At 34.4% G+C, this 19,861-nt stretch overlaps 1 protein-coding gene across 4 annotated transcripts in view; it reads right to left on the minus strand.

Moving 5' to 3' along the window:
• The window catches only part of Acph-1 (Acid phosphatase 1), a 55,187-nt gene that overhangs the window by 16,033 nt on the left and 19,293 nt on the right, over positions 1-19,861 (minus strand). The window contains exons 6-7 of one of the 4 annotated variants that reach the window (XM_073961191.1): positions 17,995-18,095; positions 16,749-17,839 (exon numbers count right to left, since the gene is read on the minus strand). The exons of 1 other annotated variant lie outside the window; for it this stretch is intronic. In XM_073961191.1, coding sequence (XP_073817292.1) covers positions 17,819-17,839; positions 17,995-18,095 — 122 coding nt within the window. In that variant the 3' untranslated portion in view covers positions 16,749-17,818. 2 more of the 4 variants (XM_073961190.1, XM_073961189.1) reach the window with 2 other exon arrangements.

Here is a 19,861-nt window from a genome sequence, read left to right on the forward strand (position 1 = left end):
TTCTCTACACAGAACCCATTATATATTAGGCAGTAGGCCCGTTATCTAGCAAACACTTTATTGCAATTTACATCAGTAGTTTTTTTTTCCATATGTGGGCTACTTTGCGAAATATATATATGTCCTCAAGGAATTAAAATATCGACCAAAAATAAAATTGTTGTATTTTTCATACAAAAGTAATGGTCAATTTCACCCGCTAAAGAATATGAGATCATCTTTCAAAATTGTAGGCATCATTTTCGACCTATACTCTTACCCGGTGCAAAATTTCGTGACTATTGATATATAATTGCGACTTCTAGCGAGTTTATTATTACACTACAAACAAATAACGGAATATATTAGGCTGTAACTCTGTTATCTGATCATGCACACCAACATAATTGGCATCAATTGAAAGGTCAAGCGTTCCACTTGCAAGTATATCTCACTTGTACGGAATGTCACTTCCAGGAACTAAGATATAAGCTGTATGTTAAAAATTTTCACAATTTTCACACAAAAGTTTTGGTCCATTTAACCCTCTAAGTATTATCCGATCACCATCTCAAATTGCAAGCTTCTCCTTTGTGATATACTCTTACCTTATTTAAAATAACGCGTTGATCGGACTATTATTGAGACCTACAGAGCCGCTAGAAAATTGGATAAATATTATGTTTTTGGTCCATTTTACCCGCTAAATATTTCACGATCATCACCAATAAGAATAGGGATCTATTCTGATCTGAACCCGACCTCCATACAAAATTTCGTGACGATCGGTCCATAATTGCGGCCTGGAGCGTGTTTACAATTTATAATGGACAGACGGACGGACGGACGGAAGGACGGACGGACACACATCTCAAAATCTCGTCGAGATATGAAGATTGGTATACCACATTGGGGGTCTCCGACGAATATTTCGCGGTGTTACATGAATTTTTACCAAAACAAACTTATAATACCCTTTTCCACATTGTGGTATAGGGTATAAATATTTATTGCTGGCTTACAAAAGTCGGGGGCAAAAAAAATAGGTCAAAGTTTTGGTATGGGCCCCAATTTTCGGTATTTTCAATATTTTAACTAAATTTCTCGACCAAATTGGATGAATTTTTGCACTGAGGGTTCCCAGTGAACAAAAAAACATTCGTCATAAATATTGTTACGAATGTAGGTCACGGTGCTCTTGAAGCAACTTTAAATGGAAGGTGCTTACACCTGCGCAGTTTTTGCGGATTCTGAAGCTGCAATGTTCTTAGATGACAAATATCCAAAAACACGAAAAAATCGCTGTAGGGATTATTAAATAAATCACGGTCAAAGTTCAAATTTTTAGGTTTATTTTAGGTTTTTGCGATTTTGCTTGGAAACCGCAAGTCCTATCGAAATGGAGCTAAAGAAAATGTTGTAGCTGTTGTAAGCTCTCTAGAGAAGTAAACTTTATGATTTGTTCCCAGGTTGTACCACTTTTGAGATAAAGAAGCTCAGGTTACATTTTTAGGTATTTTTTGTTAGGGTTTCGCGATTTTGCTTGAATACGGCAAATGTTATCGATATGGGACCTGAGAAAATTTTATAGCTGTGAAAATTCTCAACAAGACTGGCTTATGTAGTTTTTCCTAAGTTGTACCATTTTTTAGATGTATAAGTTGCAGTCATGACATTGTTTTATAAGGAGGCGATATAGTCAGTGAATTGTCCTAATTTAAATTTCTTAAAAAGGGTAAAACCTACGAAAATACCTTGATGGTCAATCTTGTAGAGAATTTTCATAGCTACAACCTTTTCTTTTATCTCATTTCGATATGACTGCGGTTCCTAAGCAAAATCGCGAAAACCTAAAAAACCCTTAAAATGCCAACTTGAATCGCGATTTATTTAAAAAGGGCTCCGGCGATTTTTTTCTCATCTATGAACATTGTAGTTTCAGAATCCGCAAAAAACTTCCCAGATGTAAGCAAATTCATTATACCCTCAGCATTTATGCTAACGAGGGTATATACACTTTCATACGGGCAAAATGTGCCTCATCGAAATAAGGTTTCGGACTCCAAGTATGTTTGGACGAAATGTGTTTCAGACAATTTGGAGTCGATTTAGCAATGTCCGTCCGTCTGTCTGTCTGGCTGGTGCGCACGATAACTCTCGAACAGATGAACCGATTTGGTCCAAAATTTGGCTTTCGCAATAATTTGTCCAAACTTAGTTTAAGTTCGAAGATGGGTTATATCGGTCCACTCCTTCCGGTACCACCCCTACAAAAGTTCGAAAATGTTCGGAAAATTTGTGCGCACGATAACTCTTAAAGGGAGTAACCGATTTGGTCCAAAGTTTGCACAACGTGAAGTTTCTACCAAACTTAGATGAGGTTCCAATATGGACTCAATCGGTCCATGCTTTCGGGTACCTCCTACACAAAATTTCGGAAAAGTTCAATTTAGGACCTGCTCTCGAATCGTTTTGATTTTTGTTGTAGCATCTTGTATTCACGGCCCCCATATGGCGGTACAAGTTTCATCAGGGGCAAAATCCTACTTCCTTAAAAATAGCCTGAAAGTTTCAAAAAACCCCTATGACACCGTGTGTAGTGGTTGGAGCGCAAGATAACTCTCGAACGGATCTGCCTATTCGGTCCAAAATTTGGCCTTCGTAATATTTTGTCCAAACATAGTTTAAATTCGAAGATAAGCCATATCGGTCCACTCCTTCAGGTACCTCCCCCACAAAAGTTCAAAAATGTACGGAAAAATTGTGCGCACGATAACTCTTGAAGGAAGTGACCGATGTAATTCATACTTTGTACAAACTAATATATCTACCTGATATAGATCAGGTTCGAATATGGACTATATTTGTCTACTCCTTCTGGTACCTCTCACACAAAATTTCGAATAAGTTCACTTTAAGACCCGAATCGCTTTGATTTTTGTTGAAGCGATTTGCATTCGCTACCTCCATTACGACGGTAAAAGTTTTTTCAGTGGCAAGTCCAAAAAACCTCTATGTCACCATATGTGGCGGTCGGAGAGCACGATAACTCTCGAACTTTTCAACCGATTTGGTTCAACATTTGGGCTTCCTCATATTATATCCAAACTTAGTTTCATGGGGCAATACCGGTCCACAACTACCGGTACCCCTCCCCAATATTTAAAAAATGTCACTAAAATGCTAGGACGATATCACTTGAATGGGGCAACCAATTTGGTCCAAATTTGTATCTCCTAATATTTTGTCAAAATTTAGTTTAACTTCTAAAATGGCCCATATCGGTCCTCCCTAAAGGTATCTCCCCCACAAAAGTTCAACATTAGTGCAATTAATTAATTCCTAATCCATATTTTTGTCGGCAAGTTCAAATGTCCAAAAAGGGCCACAAAATTCTGAAGAAGCCTTAAATACATTCGATCTGTCCGTAGGTGAAAGTTTTACTTCACATTGGCTGAGGGTATATATCTGTCGGCAAAGCACTGACACTGACACTTTTTTAGTTGTTTTTTTTTTTTTGAATTACCAACAAAAGTCCGTAAAATTAAAACGCAAAATTATGAATGACAAGTATCAATAAAAGTTGACAATATTGTTGCTATCGGAAGGACTTAGCGACAACTTTATTTTGATTGTTAACATACCCAAAAATTTCGTTAATTACCAAATTATAAGCATTTTAATTTTACCGATATTTGTCAGTAACACGAAAAATGAGTTACAGAATTCCACTACTGACCCAAAAAACAAATTTTTCCACTTTGCAACTTTGTTCTCCAAAAAAAAAAAAAACAATACAACTAGGCTTGCTATTTCCACAATAAAATTGTTTTTAATTTTCACAAACATCAATCACAGATGATTGATTGTTTTCAGGAAGAAGAAGAGTTGCAAGTGGTTGCAAAAAAAAATTGTCCAGCAAGAAATTGCAAACTCTCAGTAAAATAACTGTCAAAATGTCTCTCTCGACAAACCTACTATAGCGCTAAAACTAATTGTATGTGTTGCCAATGTTTTGTCCGATACTGTATGTCCCTGGAATGTTTATAGGTCCATTCCTTTGTTACACTGTGCAACATTTTCAAGGTAATTTTGTGCAAACAACTTCTAATGCGGTTTTTATGAAAGTACAGACCCAATAGACACAAACCCTCTCTGCAATAACTCCTAAACAATATGAAATAAGAGTTTTACAGTTTCAGAATGTTCTGAAGAATTGCTGAGCACTAGGGCTATAACCAAAAAAATACCACTACATAGCCGTGTAGAGCATGGAAAAGTATTATGAAATACGGTGTCAATTTTTCTCTATCGCGAAAAAAGTTTCCGCACCAAATGCATGGAAGTACAGAAATGCATTTTTTAATTTTATCTGTTATAACAACATATTTGCTTTTGATTAAAATTTTTATTTTTTTGTAATCTAATTTAAAATCATTATCAAAGCGTTCTGGACCAATTTGTTCTCAAATCGCGCCATTTCGGAGCATATTAGGAACTTTTGACACTATTGCAATTTTTGGTTTTTCTTTATAAACTCGTGAATTTTATGTTTATATTTTTTGTACCTATCGGACAAGAGAATTTGGGGTCATTTGCAACGAATTCGCGAAAGTTACAGGCTGTTTTTGTTAACCTTGCCTGTGAGAATTGTATTTGTTTTCTACAAAAATACAACACCAGTACCATGTAGGGAATTTTGTCCTAATAATGAAAACGCGTTTCTAAGATCGATTCGATGAAAAAAGTTTCAGCACCGACCGCAATTACTAAAACCCTTTTGATATTTTTTCTACTTATAATTTTAAATTTGCTTTGTTTGAATAAATATTTATAGACAATAAAAATAGGCAAAAAAACTTTTTAAGTTAAACGGTTTTATGTTAAACATACATTGCAATGTTTAAGATAAATGTACTAAAAAAAAATAATAAAATAGATACAGTCGTGGGAATTATAAACATATGCATAGACTAGACTAAAATAAAACCGTGGGGCACGTCAATTGTCTACAATCGTTGATTAAAATGTTTGTTTTGTAATGTTACACTATAATTAGACAGTTGTTCAACCGACAACGATGGACGTGTGATAAGTAGGGCTAGAATGTGGAAACAAGCTAGCAAGCTCGACTATAAGCGAGTTTTAAGGTTTCATATTGGTGAGCGAGTAGTACTTTGTCGATTAAAGACAAACTACGAGCAGTGAAACGCTTCCACGCCAAGCAGCAGTGTAAATGTCCAACGATAAACTAGTTGAAACATCTCTTTTATTTACATGGAGTGTATAACTATTGGAATATCCATGAGCAAGAAATAGTAAGTAATTTCCTTACCGTCTGCGGGCCAACTGCCTAACGACGAATTAAACGATTCTTCTATCGCACATTAAGTCGATAATTTGTAGACAATTGACGTGCCCCACGGTTTTATTTTAGTCTAGTCTATGCATATGTTTATAATTCCCACGACTGTATCTATTTTATTATTTTTTTTTTAGTACATTTATCTTAAACATTGCAATGTATGTTTAACATAAAACCGTTTAACTTAAAAAGTTTTTTTGCCTATTTTTATTTTCTAGTTTTTAGTTTTTATTTCGCATTCTGTTTAATTCGTTTAGTGCTTCATTATTGCAAGGTTTCTTGCCCGTTAGTTTATTGCAGTCCAACTCCTCTATACGTAGTCCCTGCAAAGATCTTACTCTACTAAGAGCCACGTAGGCTTGACCTTCTTCAAACAGTTTCGCACCTAAGTATACGACTGCGTGATCCACAGTGCTGCCCTGCATTTTATGTATAGTAGAAGCCCATGATAGTATTAAAGGCAACATTCTTCTTTCAGCCGTCCCGTAATTGTACTTAGCTGGAAACAGTATGGCTTTCGGGTGTATAAGATGTACTGTATAGTGCACTGTATTCTTCTTGTCAAGCCCTTTTATTTGATACCCATATTGGTGGGATTGATAAAAAATTGTTATCAGCCATTTGGTAGCGGCGGCCATCTTAGATTTCAATTTTGCATAGTAAATTGTATTCTACTTGTTGAGACCTTTCATTTGATACCCATTTTGAGGGGATTGATAAAACCTAAGTTATACGCCATTTTGTAGAGGCCGCCATCTTAGATTTTAACTTTATATAGTACATTGTATTCTACTGGTTGAGCCCCTTTATTTGACACCCATATTGATGGGATTGATAAAACCTACGTTATCCGCCATTTTGTAGCGGCCGCCATCTTGGATTTCAATTTTTTATAGTATATAGTATTCTGCTTGTTGAGCCCTTTCATTTGATACCCATATTGATGGGATTGATAAAACCTACGTTATCCGCCATTTTGTAGCGGCCGCCATCTTGGATTTCAATTTTTTATAGTATATAGTATTCTGCTTGTTGAGCCCTTTCATTTGATACCCATATTGATGGGATTGATAAAACCTACGTTATCCGCCATTTTGTAGCGGCCGCCATCTTGGATTTCAATTTTTTATAGTATATTGTATTCTGCTTGTTGAGCCCTTTCATTTGATACCCATATTGATGGGATTGATAAAACCTACGTTATCCGCCATTTTGTAGCGGCCGCCATCTTGGATTTCAATTTTTTATAGTATATTGTATTCTGCTTGTTGAGCACTTTCATTTGATACCCATATTGATGGGATTGATAAAACCTACGTTATCCGCCATTTTGTAGCGGCCGCCATCTTGAATTTATAATGATAATGAATAAATATAATTGTATTGTCACCAAAATCCAAAGTGTACACAAAATTTCAGAGTAATCGGTTGACAGGAAGAGGGTGAAATTTGAATTACTAAATTTGACCCAAGAATAAATAATAAATAAAAAAAAAACAAACGGGGTGAGCTAAATAAAACCATTTAAAAATACATTTCTCACAGGCAAAGTCATTAAAAACGGTCTGTAACTTTCGCGAATTTGTTGCAAATGACACCATATTCTCTTGTCCGATAGGTACAAAAGATATAAACATAAAATTCGCGAGTTTATAAAGAACAAGTAAGAAAAGCGTTAAGTTCGGTCGGGCCGAACTTTTTATACCCTCCACCACAAATTTCAGCCATTTCGGTGGATTAATGTGGCCACACCTTCAAAATACCAAAATTCGGAAGGTACCGTTCTATGGGGGCTATATGATGGCTTGGACCTACACCTACAAATTTCTGGGGGAAAGTTTTATACGCCTAAAGAAGACTAAATACCAAATTTCAGCCATCTCGGTGTTATAATGAGGCTAAAACCTTCAAAATATCGAAAATCGGGAGATATCGTATTATGGGGGCTATATCAACACGTGGGCCTATATAAACATTTTATGGTAGAACTGTTTCTTAGCCTCTGGAAACACAAAATACAAAGTTACAACCGATTCTTTGGTCAACTGGGTCTAAGACATTCAAAATATATTAAAATGACGCGTACTTTATAAGGGGCCTTATGTGGGGGCTATACCAAAACGTGAACCTATATAACCCAACTTTGGTAGGAATGTTTTCTGGCCTCTGAAGACACAAAATACCAAATTACAACCAATTCTGTGGTCAAATGGGTCTAATACATTCAAAATATATTAAAATGACGCGTACTTTATATGGGTCCTTATATGGGGGCAATACCAAAACGTGGACCGATATAACCCAACTTTGGTAGGATTATTTTTTGGCCTTTGAAGACACAAAGTACCAAATTACAACCAATTCGGTGGTAAAATGGGCCAAATATCTTAAAAATTCCTTAAAACGACGACGCGTCACGCGTCATTTTGTATGGGGGCTATACGAAAGCGTGGACCTACATAGCCCGCTTTCAATACCAAAAGTCCTACGTAAATATAACATATTTTCCCAAAATTTCATCAACCTACGTCAATCCGTTCGGACGCTAGAGTGATTTCCACAGACGGACAGACGGACAGACAGACAGACGGACGGACATGGCTATATCGATGTAGAATTGCATGCTGATCAAGAATATATATACTTTGTGGGGTCTACAATGGTTATTTCGAGAAGTTACAAACGTAGTGACAAACTTAATATACCCCCATCCTATGGTGGAGGGTATAAAAACCAAAAATTGCAATAGTGTCAAAAAATCCTAATATGGTCCGAAATGGCGCGATTTGAGAACAAATTGGTCCAGAACGCTTTGATAATGATTTTAAATTAGATTACAAAAAAATAAAAATTTTAATCAAAAGCAAACATGCTGTTATCTATATATATAAAAGAGTAGTGAGGTGAGTGACTGACTGACTGCCTGACTGACTGATTGACTGACTGATTCATCAGCGCCCAGACGAAACCGCTGAAGCTAGAAAGTTGAAATTTTGGGTGTAGGTTGCTGTTGGGGTGTAGGGGTGAGATAAGGCTGGGTTTTTGGAAATTCGACCTAGAAGTGTACAAAAAGTACTAAAACGTAATAAATATGGTACCCTTTGTATTAGGCAAACGGTAAGAGCTAGAATTCTGAAATTTGGAATGAGGGTAACTGATGGAGAGCTAGAAAGATGTACCAAAGGGTTTTTGGGAATTCGAACTATAAGTGTACGAAAAGTACAAAAGGGTACTAAATTTAGTACAATTGAGATTTGGGTGAACAGATAGAGCAGGAATCCTGAAATTTGGAATGAAGGTCACTGATGAAGAGTAATGATGAAAGGTTTTTGGAAATTCGAACTATAAGGGTACGAAAAGTAATAAATGGTACTAAATTTAGTACAATTTGGATTTCGGTAAACGGATAGAGATGGAATCCTGAAATTTCATATGAGAGTCGCTGATGAAGAATAACGATGAAAGGTTTTTTGAAATTCGAACTATAGGGGTACGAAAAGTACTAAATGGTACTAAATTTAGTACAATTTGGACTTGGGTGAACGGATAGAGCTGGAATCCTGAAATTTGAAATGGAGTTACTAATGGAGAGTAACAAAAAAAGGTTTTTGGAAATTCTACCTATTAGTGTACGAAAAGTACTAAATGGTACTCAATTTAGTACTATTTGGATTTAGGTGAACGGATAGAGCTAGAATCTTGAAATTTGGAATGAGGGTCACTGATGGAGAGAAGCGATGAAAGGTTTTTGGAAATTCGAACTATAAGGGTACGAAAAGTACTAAATGGTACTAAATTTAGTACAATTTGGATTTCGGTGAACGGATTGAGCTGGAATCCTGAAATTTTGAATGAGGGCCACTGATGGAGATTAACAAAAGTACTAAATGGTACTAAATTTAGTACAATTTGGATTTAAGTGAACGGATTGAGCTGGAATCCTGAAATTTGGAATGAGGGTTCACTGATGGAGATTAACAAAAGTACTAAATGGTACTAAATTTAGTACAATTTGGATCCGGGTGAACGGATAGAGCTGGAATCCTGAACTTTTGAATGAGGGTCACTGGTGGAGAGCAACAAAGAAAAGTTTTTGGAAATTCGAACTGTATGTGCACGAAAAGTACTAAATCTAGTACAATTTGGATTTGGGTGAATGGATAGAGGTGGAATCCTGAAATTTGAAATGAGAGTCGCTGATGAAGAATAACGATGAAAGGTTTTTGGAAATTCGAACTATAAGGGTACGAAAAGTACTAAATAGTACTAAATTTAGTACAATTTGGATTTCGGTAAACGGATAGAGATGGAATCCTGAAATTTGAAATGAGAGTCGAAGATGAAGAATAACGTTGAAAGGTTTTTGGAAATTCGAACTATAAGGGTACGAAAAGTACTAAATGGTACTAAATTAAGTACAATTTGGATTTGGGTGAACGGATAGAGCTGGAATACTGAAATATGGAATGAAGGTCACTGATGAAAAGTAACAATCAAAGGTTTTTGTAAAGTCTACCTATTAGGGTACGAAAAGTACTAAATTTAGTACAATTTGGATTTGGGTGAACGGATAGGACAGGAGTCTTGGAATTTTGAATAAGGGCGACTGATGCAGAGTAACAAAGACAGGTTTTTGGAAATTCGAACTAAAAGTGTACGAAAAGTACTAAATATAGTACAATTTGGATCTGAATTAACGAATAGTGCTGAAATTTGGAATAAGGGTCACTGATAAAGAGTAAGAAAGGTGTACCAAAGGTCGAAAAGTCCTAAATGGTAGTGAGTGAAACTTGGAATTAAGATTACTGTTAGAATTAGAATTGAGATATGGAGGTAACTTTAGAAAATCATACTAATGTGCACGAAGCAGTACTAAATGGTACTAAATTCGATACAATTTGTATTTGCGTGAACAGATTACTGTTGGAGTGTAGGATTGCTGTTACTTCGGAAATTCTTACTTATGAAAAAGTGCTAAATGAAAGTACATTGGCTATAATTTGGATTTTGGTGAACGAAAGAAGTGAGTTATGCAAGTTGTTTTTGGAAAGCCGTGTACGATAAGTGGCAAATGGTACAAAATTTGGTACCTTTTGGTATTTGCTATATGGTACAGAATTTTGTACAATTTGTGATTTTGCAAAGGGGTGGAATTTTTAAATTTGAAATTCGGTATTAGATTAGCAATTGTTGTTTAGAGTGGAGGTAGGGATGAAGTTGTGAAAATTCGCACTTATTTATACAAAAAGTACTAAATAGTAATATAAATGCTTTCAGCGGAACATATAAAGCTGGAAAAGTGAATTGCGGTCGGGATATATGTTGAGTATAAAGAAGTAAGCTTTGAAACCTTTAATTATGTGTACGAAAAGTTTGGTAACATGTTGGTACCAAAACCATTTTGGTATTGTGTAAACGGTTAAAGTGAGAAATACCTACTATAGGTGAACGAAAAGTACTAAATGGTACTAAATTTGGTGTTGGGTGTAGGAACAAAGCTTGGATTATATAATTTGGACAAAAAATACGAAATGGAAAAATATTTGTTATGAAGATCACTCTGAACTTGGAGATAAAGTTCGGAGTTCGGTTGGAAAATGTGCATAAAATCTTCAAAATGCTCTAAGTCTTCAAAATACCTCTTCTATAAAAGTGGATTGAAGTAGACATTTTCTAAATAAAGCTTTTATATCCTCTGAGTATTCAAGGTCCAAATGTAAAGAAAATTGGACAGTATAGATTTGTTCTATTTTTAAAAAACACTAAGTCGGTACCCGGTACCCGTTATATGGGGATATATTTCGAAAATTTTACGAACCTATTCGGGTTCTTGGCGAAACCGCTGAAGCTAGAACCTTGAATTGTGAATGTGCGTTATTGTTGTTGTGAAGGGGTGAGAGAAAGTTTAGTGTTTGGAAATTCGTATTGGGAGGGAATGCTGTGTAAGTGAAGGAGTAAAACCAGAAGTCAAGTCTGAAATTTGCAATATAAGTCGCGGTTGGTGTATGTCTGTGATATGAGGTCGTAGTTTTGGAAATCCGAAAAAAAAAATATGATAGCTGTGTAGGGGTGCGATACGGCAGATATGTTTTTATTTTGGAATTAAATCGATTAAATGTTGGTATTTCAAATAGGTTTTAATACAACAGAACAGAGTTCATATATATTTTATGCCCTTTCCGCATACGAAGTAGCGGGTATTTGCTAGTAACAGATAAAATTAAAAAATGCATTACTGAACTTCAATGCATTTGGTGCGGAAACTTTTTTCGCGATAGAGAAAAAATTACACCTTATTTCATAATAGTTTTTCATGCCCTACACGGCTATGTGGTGGTATTTTCGATATCTGCAAAAAAGTGCAAAAAGTTATATCCCTACTTAGCACTCTATTTGGAAATTTTTTGCGAAAGGTTACTTGGTTCAACTCTCAATAGTTTGAATGTAACTGATCATAATTCCAGAAATTATGTAAACTTTTATATATTGTTATCAATTTTGATGCGCTAGTTGCGGTTTTTCCTAGTTCGTCTATTTGACACTTAAGTTCTACAACTCTATGACTACAATATTGCTGAAAAGCAAAATTCTTATTAGTTCCTGAGATAAAGCCCGGATCAATGAAAAAAAAGAGCCGTTTTAGCCCGGTATAGATGAGGCCATAAAATACGAACCCGTTCTAAAAACTTATTATATACGAAATTGACGGACCCGTCGATTGAAACAAGCAGTTCCCCAAGGCAGGGCGATATCTCCAGAAATCTACCTAGGGTCGATTATCGATAGCAATTATCGTTGAGTGGAGTTGTCAGTTGTCAAAATTACTTTATGTATGGCAACCTTCAACTGAAGTTGCGAATCTCAGTTGACGAACCGGCTATTTTTCAGCAACCAGTTATTTTCAGTTGCAGTAAATATTTTCGAAGAAACAAGAAGTAAAATTGAAAGGAAAAACATTTTTTTAGCAATTGTTGATTATTTGCATGATTAATTAATTTTGTGTATCAAAAATATGGTGAAAATAACAATAAAATAACAGTCTGAAATATTAATTGATAAATTGAGTGCAAATCCATTGGTCCATCTATTCAGCCGACAACACCAGGGAATTTCGTTTTTGAATAAAAATGATTTTTGTTTTTTCTTTTTTCCTCCTCCGACAATTTCGAAACGATCATGCAATTGTTGTAATCATTGTCATGGGATTTTTGGAAACTTCCCTCCGCAAAAAATCTCAACGCAGCGCACACTTTTAAAAGTGAGGGTATTGCCGTTGATCTGTAACTTCCCAGCAAACCAAATGTCGGATGTGCGACATATCGGAACAATTTCGGAAGCAAAATCGTTCAGATTTCGTATCGATTTCTATACGATTTTTCGTAGGGGAATTCGTTCCGATTTCGGAGAAAATGTCGGAAGTAAATTTCCCTTCGAATATGCTAATGTTTTTCTTTCGATTTCGTTACGAATTCGGATCGATCAGGTATGTGATGAATTCCGAATCGATTTGGGATAAAAACGATTTGCCCAAAACGAGTGAATCGTATTTAGATGTGACGGAAACCGCATCGAATTTCAATTTCACGTTGTTTCAATTTCATTAAATTCCCCCAAACAAAAAACAGACTAGTGACCCCAAATCCTCAGATGAAAGCGGCATACAATTTTTTTGTTGTGGCGAAAGCAAAAACCGAAATAAATTTACTGAAAAATAAGATAAATGTGAGTTCTTTTTTAAATGGGCCTATATTGAAGCTTAGTGAGGGAATTCTTGTGCTATTACATGATGAGAACTACAAACAGTGCATAACAACATATTAAGCGGGTGCCTTCACCAATTTGGAGAAAACACAGATGTTAAAAGTACATTTTTGGTTCTATGCTTTTTTATCAAAATTTCAAAAATTTTCTCAACAAAATATGCCAAAAGTAGGGAAAATAAATCGAAATTTATCTATTCTTTAAACGAGATTACATTTCAATCCTTTTCTCCTAAAAATCTCTCAAAATTCATTACATCGTTTATAAATCGACTACAAAAATATGACCGTTTTCAAAACGAGAAAAACAAACGATTATCGGATTGCATCACACCCTTTTTTGATCAAATTTCCATAGAACACAATGGAATATGAAACCGATATCGAAAACAATTCGAGATCGAAAAATGTACATGCATCACACCTACAATCGTTTTCGACTCGTTTTGAAATCTAAATCGATTTTCATCACATACCTGGATATGTCGGAAACAAATTTCCCTTCGCACAACAACCACCTTTTGTATATATCCAACAAGCATCATTTTAGTTTGTTGTCGAAAAACAAAATGGTTGGTTGGTTATAAAATTAGCATATATGTACATTTTTTAAATATTTTAAATATAAATGCAACATATAATAATTCAAGCTAGTGCTGATAGACTCAACATATTCGTACACAAAGTTTACATTGTTCTACTATAACTACAAAATGATAACAACAGTGAAAATCATTAGATATCCTTGAAATTATAATCTTCCAAAAAAAAACATAACAAAGAAAATTTATCAATAAAAGAGAGACATCAGAGAAAAATTTTTTTCCTTCGATAATCATACGAAATTATTCCAAAATCGTTCAGAAATCTTTACGAAAGTTCGGAAAGTACCTCGGATTTTCATACGACATTATTCAGAAATCTGGGGCCTAATTATGTGATTCGACATCGAGTTGTTTCGACCCGAGTACTCAAAGTTGGGATGACAACATTCGTTATCGAGTAAAATTATCGAGAAATTGAGCATAAATTTGCGAGTAATTTCTCGTAGCCAAATGGCCTATCGTAAACAAACAAAATGAAAGATTTCTTATTGTATTTGTGTTTAAAATGTAAAAAATTGTTGTTTATTGACGGTTTATAGAGGAAAAATGATATTAGTAAATAAATGTGAGCATTTTTTACACAAAATAAGAGAAATTGGGAAAAGTCCTTTTCAGTCGCTTTAAGAAATTGTGATAAAATTATAATTAAAATAAATACATATGCATGCTATCATTAACCAAAAATTAGTGTTTGCAGTCGTTAAAATATAAGTTGAAAAAATAAGCATTTCTGCAAAACAAAAAATTATTTAATATTAATAGGCTTTATTTTATAGGTGTACCTACAACTTTTAATAAAGTGCATTTTAAATAGTTCATCCCCCGTTGTTTACCAAAGGAAATACTCTCTCAGAGAGGCTAATGCAAAACACCCACCAAATTCTCTCATTTATTTTGAGAGAGAATTATTAAGGTAGATGTATTAGCAATCTGTAACAAGAATGACAAAACAATTTTGCAAACATTAATAATTTTCATATTTTCTTAGCACAACTTCATTCCGAAATTATTATTCAATGTATTGTTCAAAAAATTCCACAAATATTTACATTTTTTCATTCATAATTTTGTTTTTTAGTTTTTGATTTGAAATAAACACATTTTTTGACGTCTACCTTCATAACTTTCCCCAAAGAACACATAGTTCGATTACCGGTTACTCTCGAAACATTCGATCAGTGATTTCGATCGAGTCTTATCATGCCGTTTTTTTCTCGTGTCGAAAACTTATTAACGAGTAAATTCTCGATCGAATCGAATCACATAATTAGGCCCCTGTACGATAATTCGGAGGAAAAAATTCGCATTCCGAATTTCCCTAGGATTTTCTTCCGATTTCGTTGCGAATTCTGACCGAAATCGATCCGATTTAGCTCCGACATTTCGTTCCGAAATTATGTCAACCACTTCATACAACTTTCGTTAAGATATCGTTACGATTTCGGATCAGATATCGGACGTAACGTACGAATTTTGTTCCGATTTCGTTACGATATCGGTACGATTGGTTTGCTGGGTTACTTTGAAGTCATCCTTTAACGCTTCCACAATGTAAACTACGGCATCCTTTTCAATCGAAAAATACGCCTTAAACCAAAAATAATTTACTGATTATACAGATCTTTCCAACATGAGCTTCAACGTACAGTGCATATGGCAATTCCAATGGATTCGACTTGTCCCTCAAATTTCTTCTAATAGATGTCATGTCCTGTACATTTTCTTCATCATCAAAAAATCATTCCACAGAACTTATCATTTTAAAATAGTTTTTTTTTTTGGCTTTTAACTCCTCCTTCAACCCTTAGATCACACCGCTACCACCATAAAGCCAATGAAAATGGTGCAAAAAATGGTAAAGATCCACGACAAAATGAGTAGACTATCTACGTCCGTCTGCTTTTCTTCTTAGTTTAAGTTCTCTGCGTTGGTTCTGTAGGAAAATTCAGTAACAAGTTTGAGGCATATAGCAATGTGACGTCAATGTGTTCCCCTCTGCGAAGAACACATTTATTACTCCGGACGAAGCCTCGATTTCAATTTAATTGTGATGTACTGATATGTAGACCTTGTCTAATGTTTCCAATTGATCCGCTTGGATATTATTTCATTTACGAAATAAAATTCAGCAGTTTCTTGATTTTGTTTACTTTGCTACGACTTTGCGTTAGTTAAATAAAAAATTTCTAAAGGCACACAGCCATATTCATTCAGTTTTTCCGATTTCTTTCTCTGTGAAGAAGACTGGCAATTTCTGGAACATATCCTTGGTTAAACTCGTAGACACACAGTCTCTGTAATCATTGAAATAATCCGATTGGACTTCACTTTGTTACTTTTCGTTGGTTAAATAATAAAATTCAGCAAAATTTTCTAAATGCGCGCAGCCATTCAGTTTTACAACAATTTCTGGAACATATCCTTGGTTAAACTCGTGAGACATACAGTCTCTGTAATCATTGAATTAATCCGATTGGACTTCACTTTGTTACTTTTCGTTGGTTAAATAATAAAATTCAGCAAAAATGTCTAAATGCACACAGCCATTCAGTCTTACAGCAATTTCTGGAACATATCCTTGGTCAAACACGTGTTTGTTAAACGAATGTTAACAAATCGCCATTTTGTAATTTAAAATAAGTCAGCTTTATGAGCCGTCCTGGGACGAACTGATTTTTGGCGAATTGTGCCTTTTGTACTAATATAGAGTTCACAAGTTTGAAAAAAACACTGATCGATAACACGTTTATCGACAACCGAGTTGGGTTGACATCAATAATACAACATTTCTTCTCAGTTGTGCTGACAATTGACAACCCAACTCAAGTTTAGTTGCAATGCATAATTGACCCCTAAGTTCCAAGCATATTTACAAATGTTTTTTATAAATTGCTGATTAATTTTCTCACCGTATCTTTAATAGCCAATTAAAACAAGTAAACCCGTTGTATTAATTACTTCTTTAATTTTAATATGTATATATATTTTTGAAAATATTTATAATTAATTTTGTTTAAAAAATTCTGTAATATTTAAATATTTGGATTTTGATAATTTTTCATTTTATTAGAGATATATAATTTTAAAAATTCATTAATATCTAATATACATGTATGGTAGGTTTGTGGTGTAGAGGTACGTTTTAAAAAATTACATTTAAAAAAATCAACAGTCTTATCAAAAAAGAGAGAAGAGATACACCGACAAAAGAAATACATTTATTATGCATAACGAACGAAATAAATCTGATGTTGTCCTATAACTAACCTTTTCATTTCAATATTTTTGGCAATTAACAAAATAACAACGAATATTATTGGTTTGAGATTAAATTCGGCATTATTTAACAAAAAGGAATAAAATTAAATTTGAAAAAAGGACTCCAGATTTCCGATATAAACTTAACTTCAAGGTCTAGAGATTTGTCATGAGAGCTACCTACTGAAATATTGTGTCCGCATTATACATTTTCAATAAGAATTTTGGTGAAAAAAATTAGGGCATGTCGGAATATAATAATATTTTTCATCGACATTATTTTAGAAAGTGATTTTGAATAATAACAAAATACCTATTGGACAACTATCAAAATGCAATTTTTAATTAACAATGATAAATACTAATAAAACTATGATAACATTTAAAAATGATTCTCCACACTTCCTGACTTATTTTTTAATTTATTTCATAAATATTTCTTGGTTTTAGTTTCATTTGTTTTTGTTTCCTACGAATTAGAATGAAAAATATGAATCACAATATGTAAATGACTTGTTTACCGTCTTCTTTATGCGTAATTTGAGTTTTGTCTAATTTTTTTTGTTTGTTTAGGTTTGAATAATAATGCTTAAAAATTATGTTAAAACAGACTTGTAAATAAATGTGTTTTTTTTTTATAATAAATGCAACAATTATTTTTTTGTAACAAAATGCAATAACAAATACAATTTCTAAAAGCTCAGTGATAAAGAAATTAAATATGTAAACGAACTAATGAAGAATAAATGAAAGAAAAAGATGCAGGATTGCGGTGTGCTTGAGATTTGTGGTTTCGCTTGTTAGGCAGGCTTTCAAAGTGATGTGGAGGTCGATTGATTGACTGATTGATTTTAGGCATCCAATTTATGTGGCTAGTTTAGTTGTTAAGTTTTTCCAAACAAGATGATTTCGAATCAAAAATGAAATTTGGAAAAAGAAAGAATTTCGGTTAGTTTTTGGTTGCATATTGAAAGAAAAAGGGAATTTTGAAAACCAAAAGAGAATTTTAAAAATTATTTTAAGCCACCTGTGTGTAGGAGAAATAGTTTTTATAACTGCGTCGCCTGTAGTAAACCATAACCACATATGACAGGAAGAGCATTATCGTTATGATGGCCACCAAAATACCTGCGAAAAAGATTATGAAATACAAAAATTATGTTAATGACAATGGTAAGTATCTATGTACATATATATTCTACACCTTTTTCACATGTAATTCGAAACATTCCAGTTGTAATTCGTAACATTTCATTTGTAATTCGATTATTCTATTTGTAATTCGTAACATTTTATTTGTAATTCGAGAATTCCATTTGTTATTCGAATTATTCCATTTGTAATTCGAATTATTCCATTTGTAATTCGGATTATTTTATTTGTAATTCGAATTATTCCATTTGTAATTCGAATTATTCCACTTGAAATTCGAATTATTCCATTTGTAATTCGAATTATTCCATTTGAAATTCGAATTATTCTATTTGTAATTCGAATTATTCTATTTGTAATTTGAATTATTTTATTTGTAATTCGAATCGTTTTATTTGTAATTCGAATTATTCCACTTGTAATTCGAATTATTCCAATTGAAATTACAAATAGAATAATTCGAATTACAAATGGAATAATTCGAATTTCAAATGCAATAATTCGAATTACAAATGGAATAATTCGAATTACAATTGAAATGTTTCGAATTACAAATGGAATTCTCGAATTACAACTAAAATGATTCGAATTACATCTGAAAAAGGTGTAGGTCTGTAATTGAAGATGTTAAATGTTAAAATTGTCTAGAGCATAAAAGAGAAATGAATGAATGTATGTCCCTAGATCAGGGTCGTGCTTCTTTGCTTAGACCGTATAGTGAGGGCGCCCACTGAGTTGTTTTTGCATTTGCTTCTCTCTCTCACGTACAGTGTAAATGAATGAAAACAAACAAAAACATAATGTGGTTGTTGCTTTTTTTCACTCATACGTTCATACATGTCTTCGCTTTGGCTGTATTTCTGTGGTCGTCGCTGCCCTAGATGCAGTCAAAAACACCGAGTGCCGCCAACACAGGAGAATTGCTGAAATGATTACAGAATGTATCCTCAACCGTATGGCTAAGAGTATAGGCAGTAAAGTCCCCTAAATTTGTTTTAATGAAATCTGTTCCACAACATCTGGATTGTGTATACCAGAGTAAGGCATTGGATTTTCTTGCGCTCCAGAGAGCGTAAATTTATTCGCTCTAACAACCAGTTAGAATCTACACAGGATGCTTGATAGGCTTGTTGATCTAGGGGTTCTCTCTTGTAACGTTGGACCTCTCTTTCTAGATCTTGAAGATCCCTCCTGATATGCCTAGGTGGAGTGTCCTATCCACCATATGATGATCGGAATGGCTCTCACGGTAACACCCTAGCAAGTACTGCACAAAACAATGTCATTGTGTTTCTGTACTGGGAGAATCTTTGTCTCCTCATGTAGATGGTCCGCTGAAGACATGCGGAGGCACCTTGTCCCAGTTCACAGGCCGGCATTCTGACAGGTTTGACTATTTTTCCATCGCGTTGCACATACATTTGCGGACCACACTGGTGCCGAATAGCTTACCACAAACCGACATATCGTGTTACAAGTGGTCAACAAGGTTTCTTTATATGCACCCCAAGTGCCGCCTGCTAAGGAATTAAGGAACTTGTTCCTACATCTCAGCTTGTCACAGATAGCTGTGGCATGCGCGGACGACCTAAATATGCTGTGGAATGTGACACCCGCAGAATAATGGAGTAGTCGGTGGTCGGAATTCTGCTTCCATCAACCATAAGATTCAATTCAGTGCTCAACTCTGCGGTCCATTTGAAGAGAGCGGCCGTAGGATTAGTGGCCGATATTTGGATATT

Source organism: Musca autumnalis, unplaced genomic scaffold (genome assembly GCF_047663935.1).
Source record: "Musca autumnalis isolate F117 unplaced genomic scaffold, ASM4766393v1 scaffold_1, whole genome shotgun sequence".
Taxonomy (NCBI): domain Eukaryota; kingdom Metazoa; phylum Arthropoda; class Insecta; order Diptera; family Muscidae; genus Musca; species Musca autumnalis.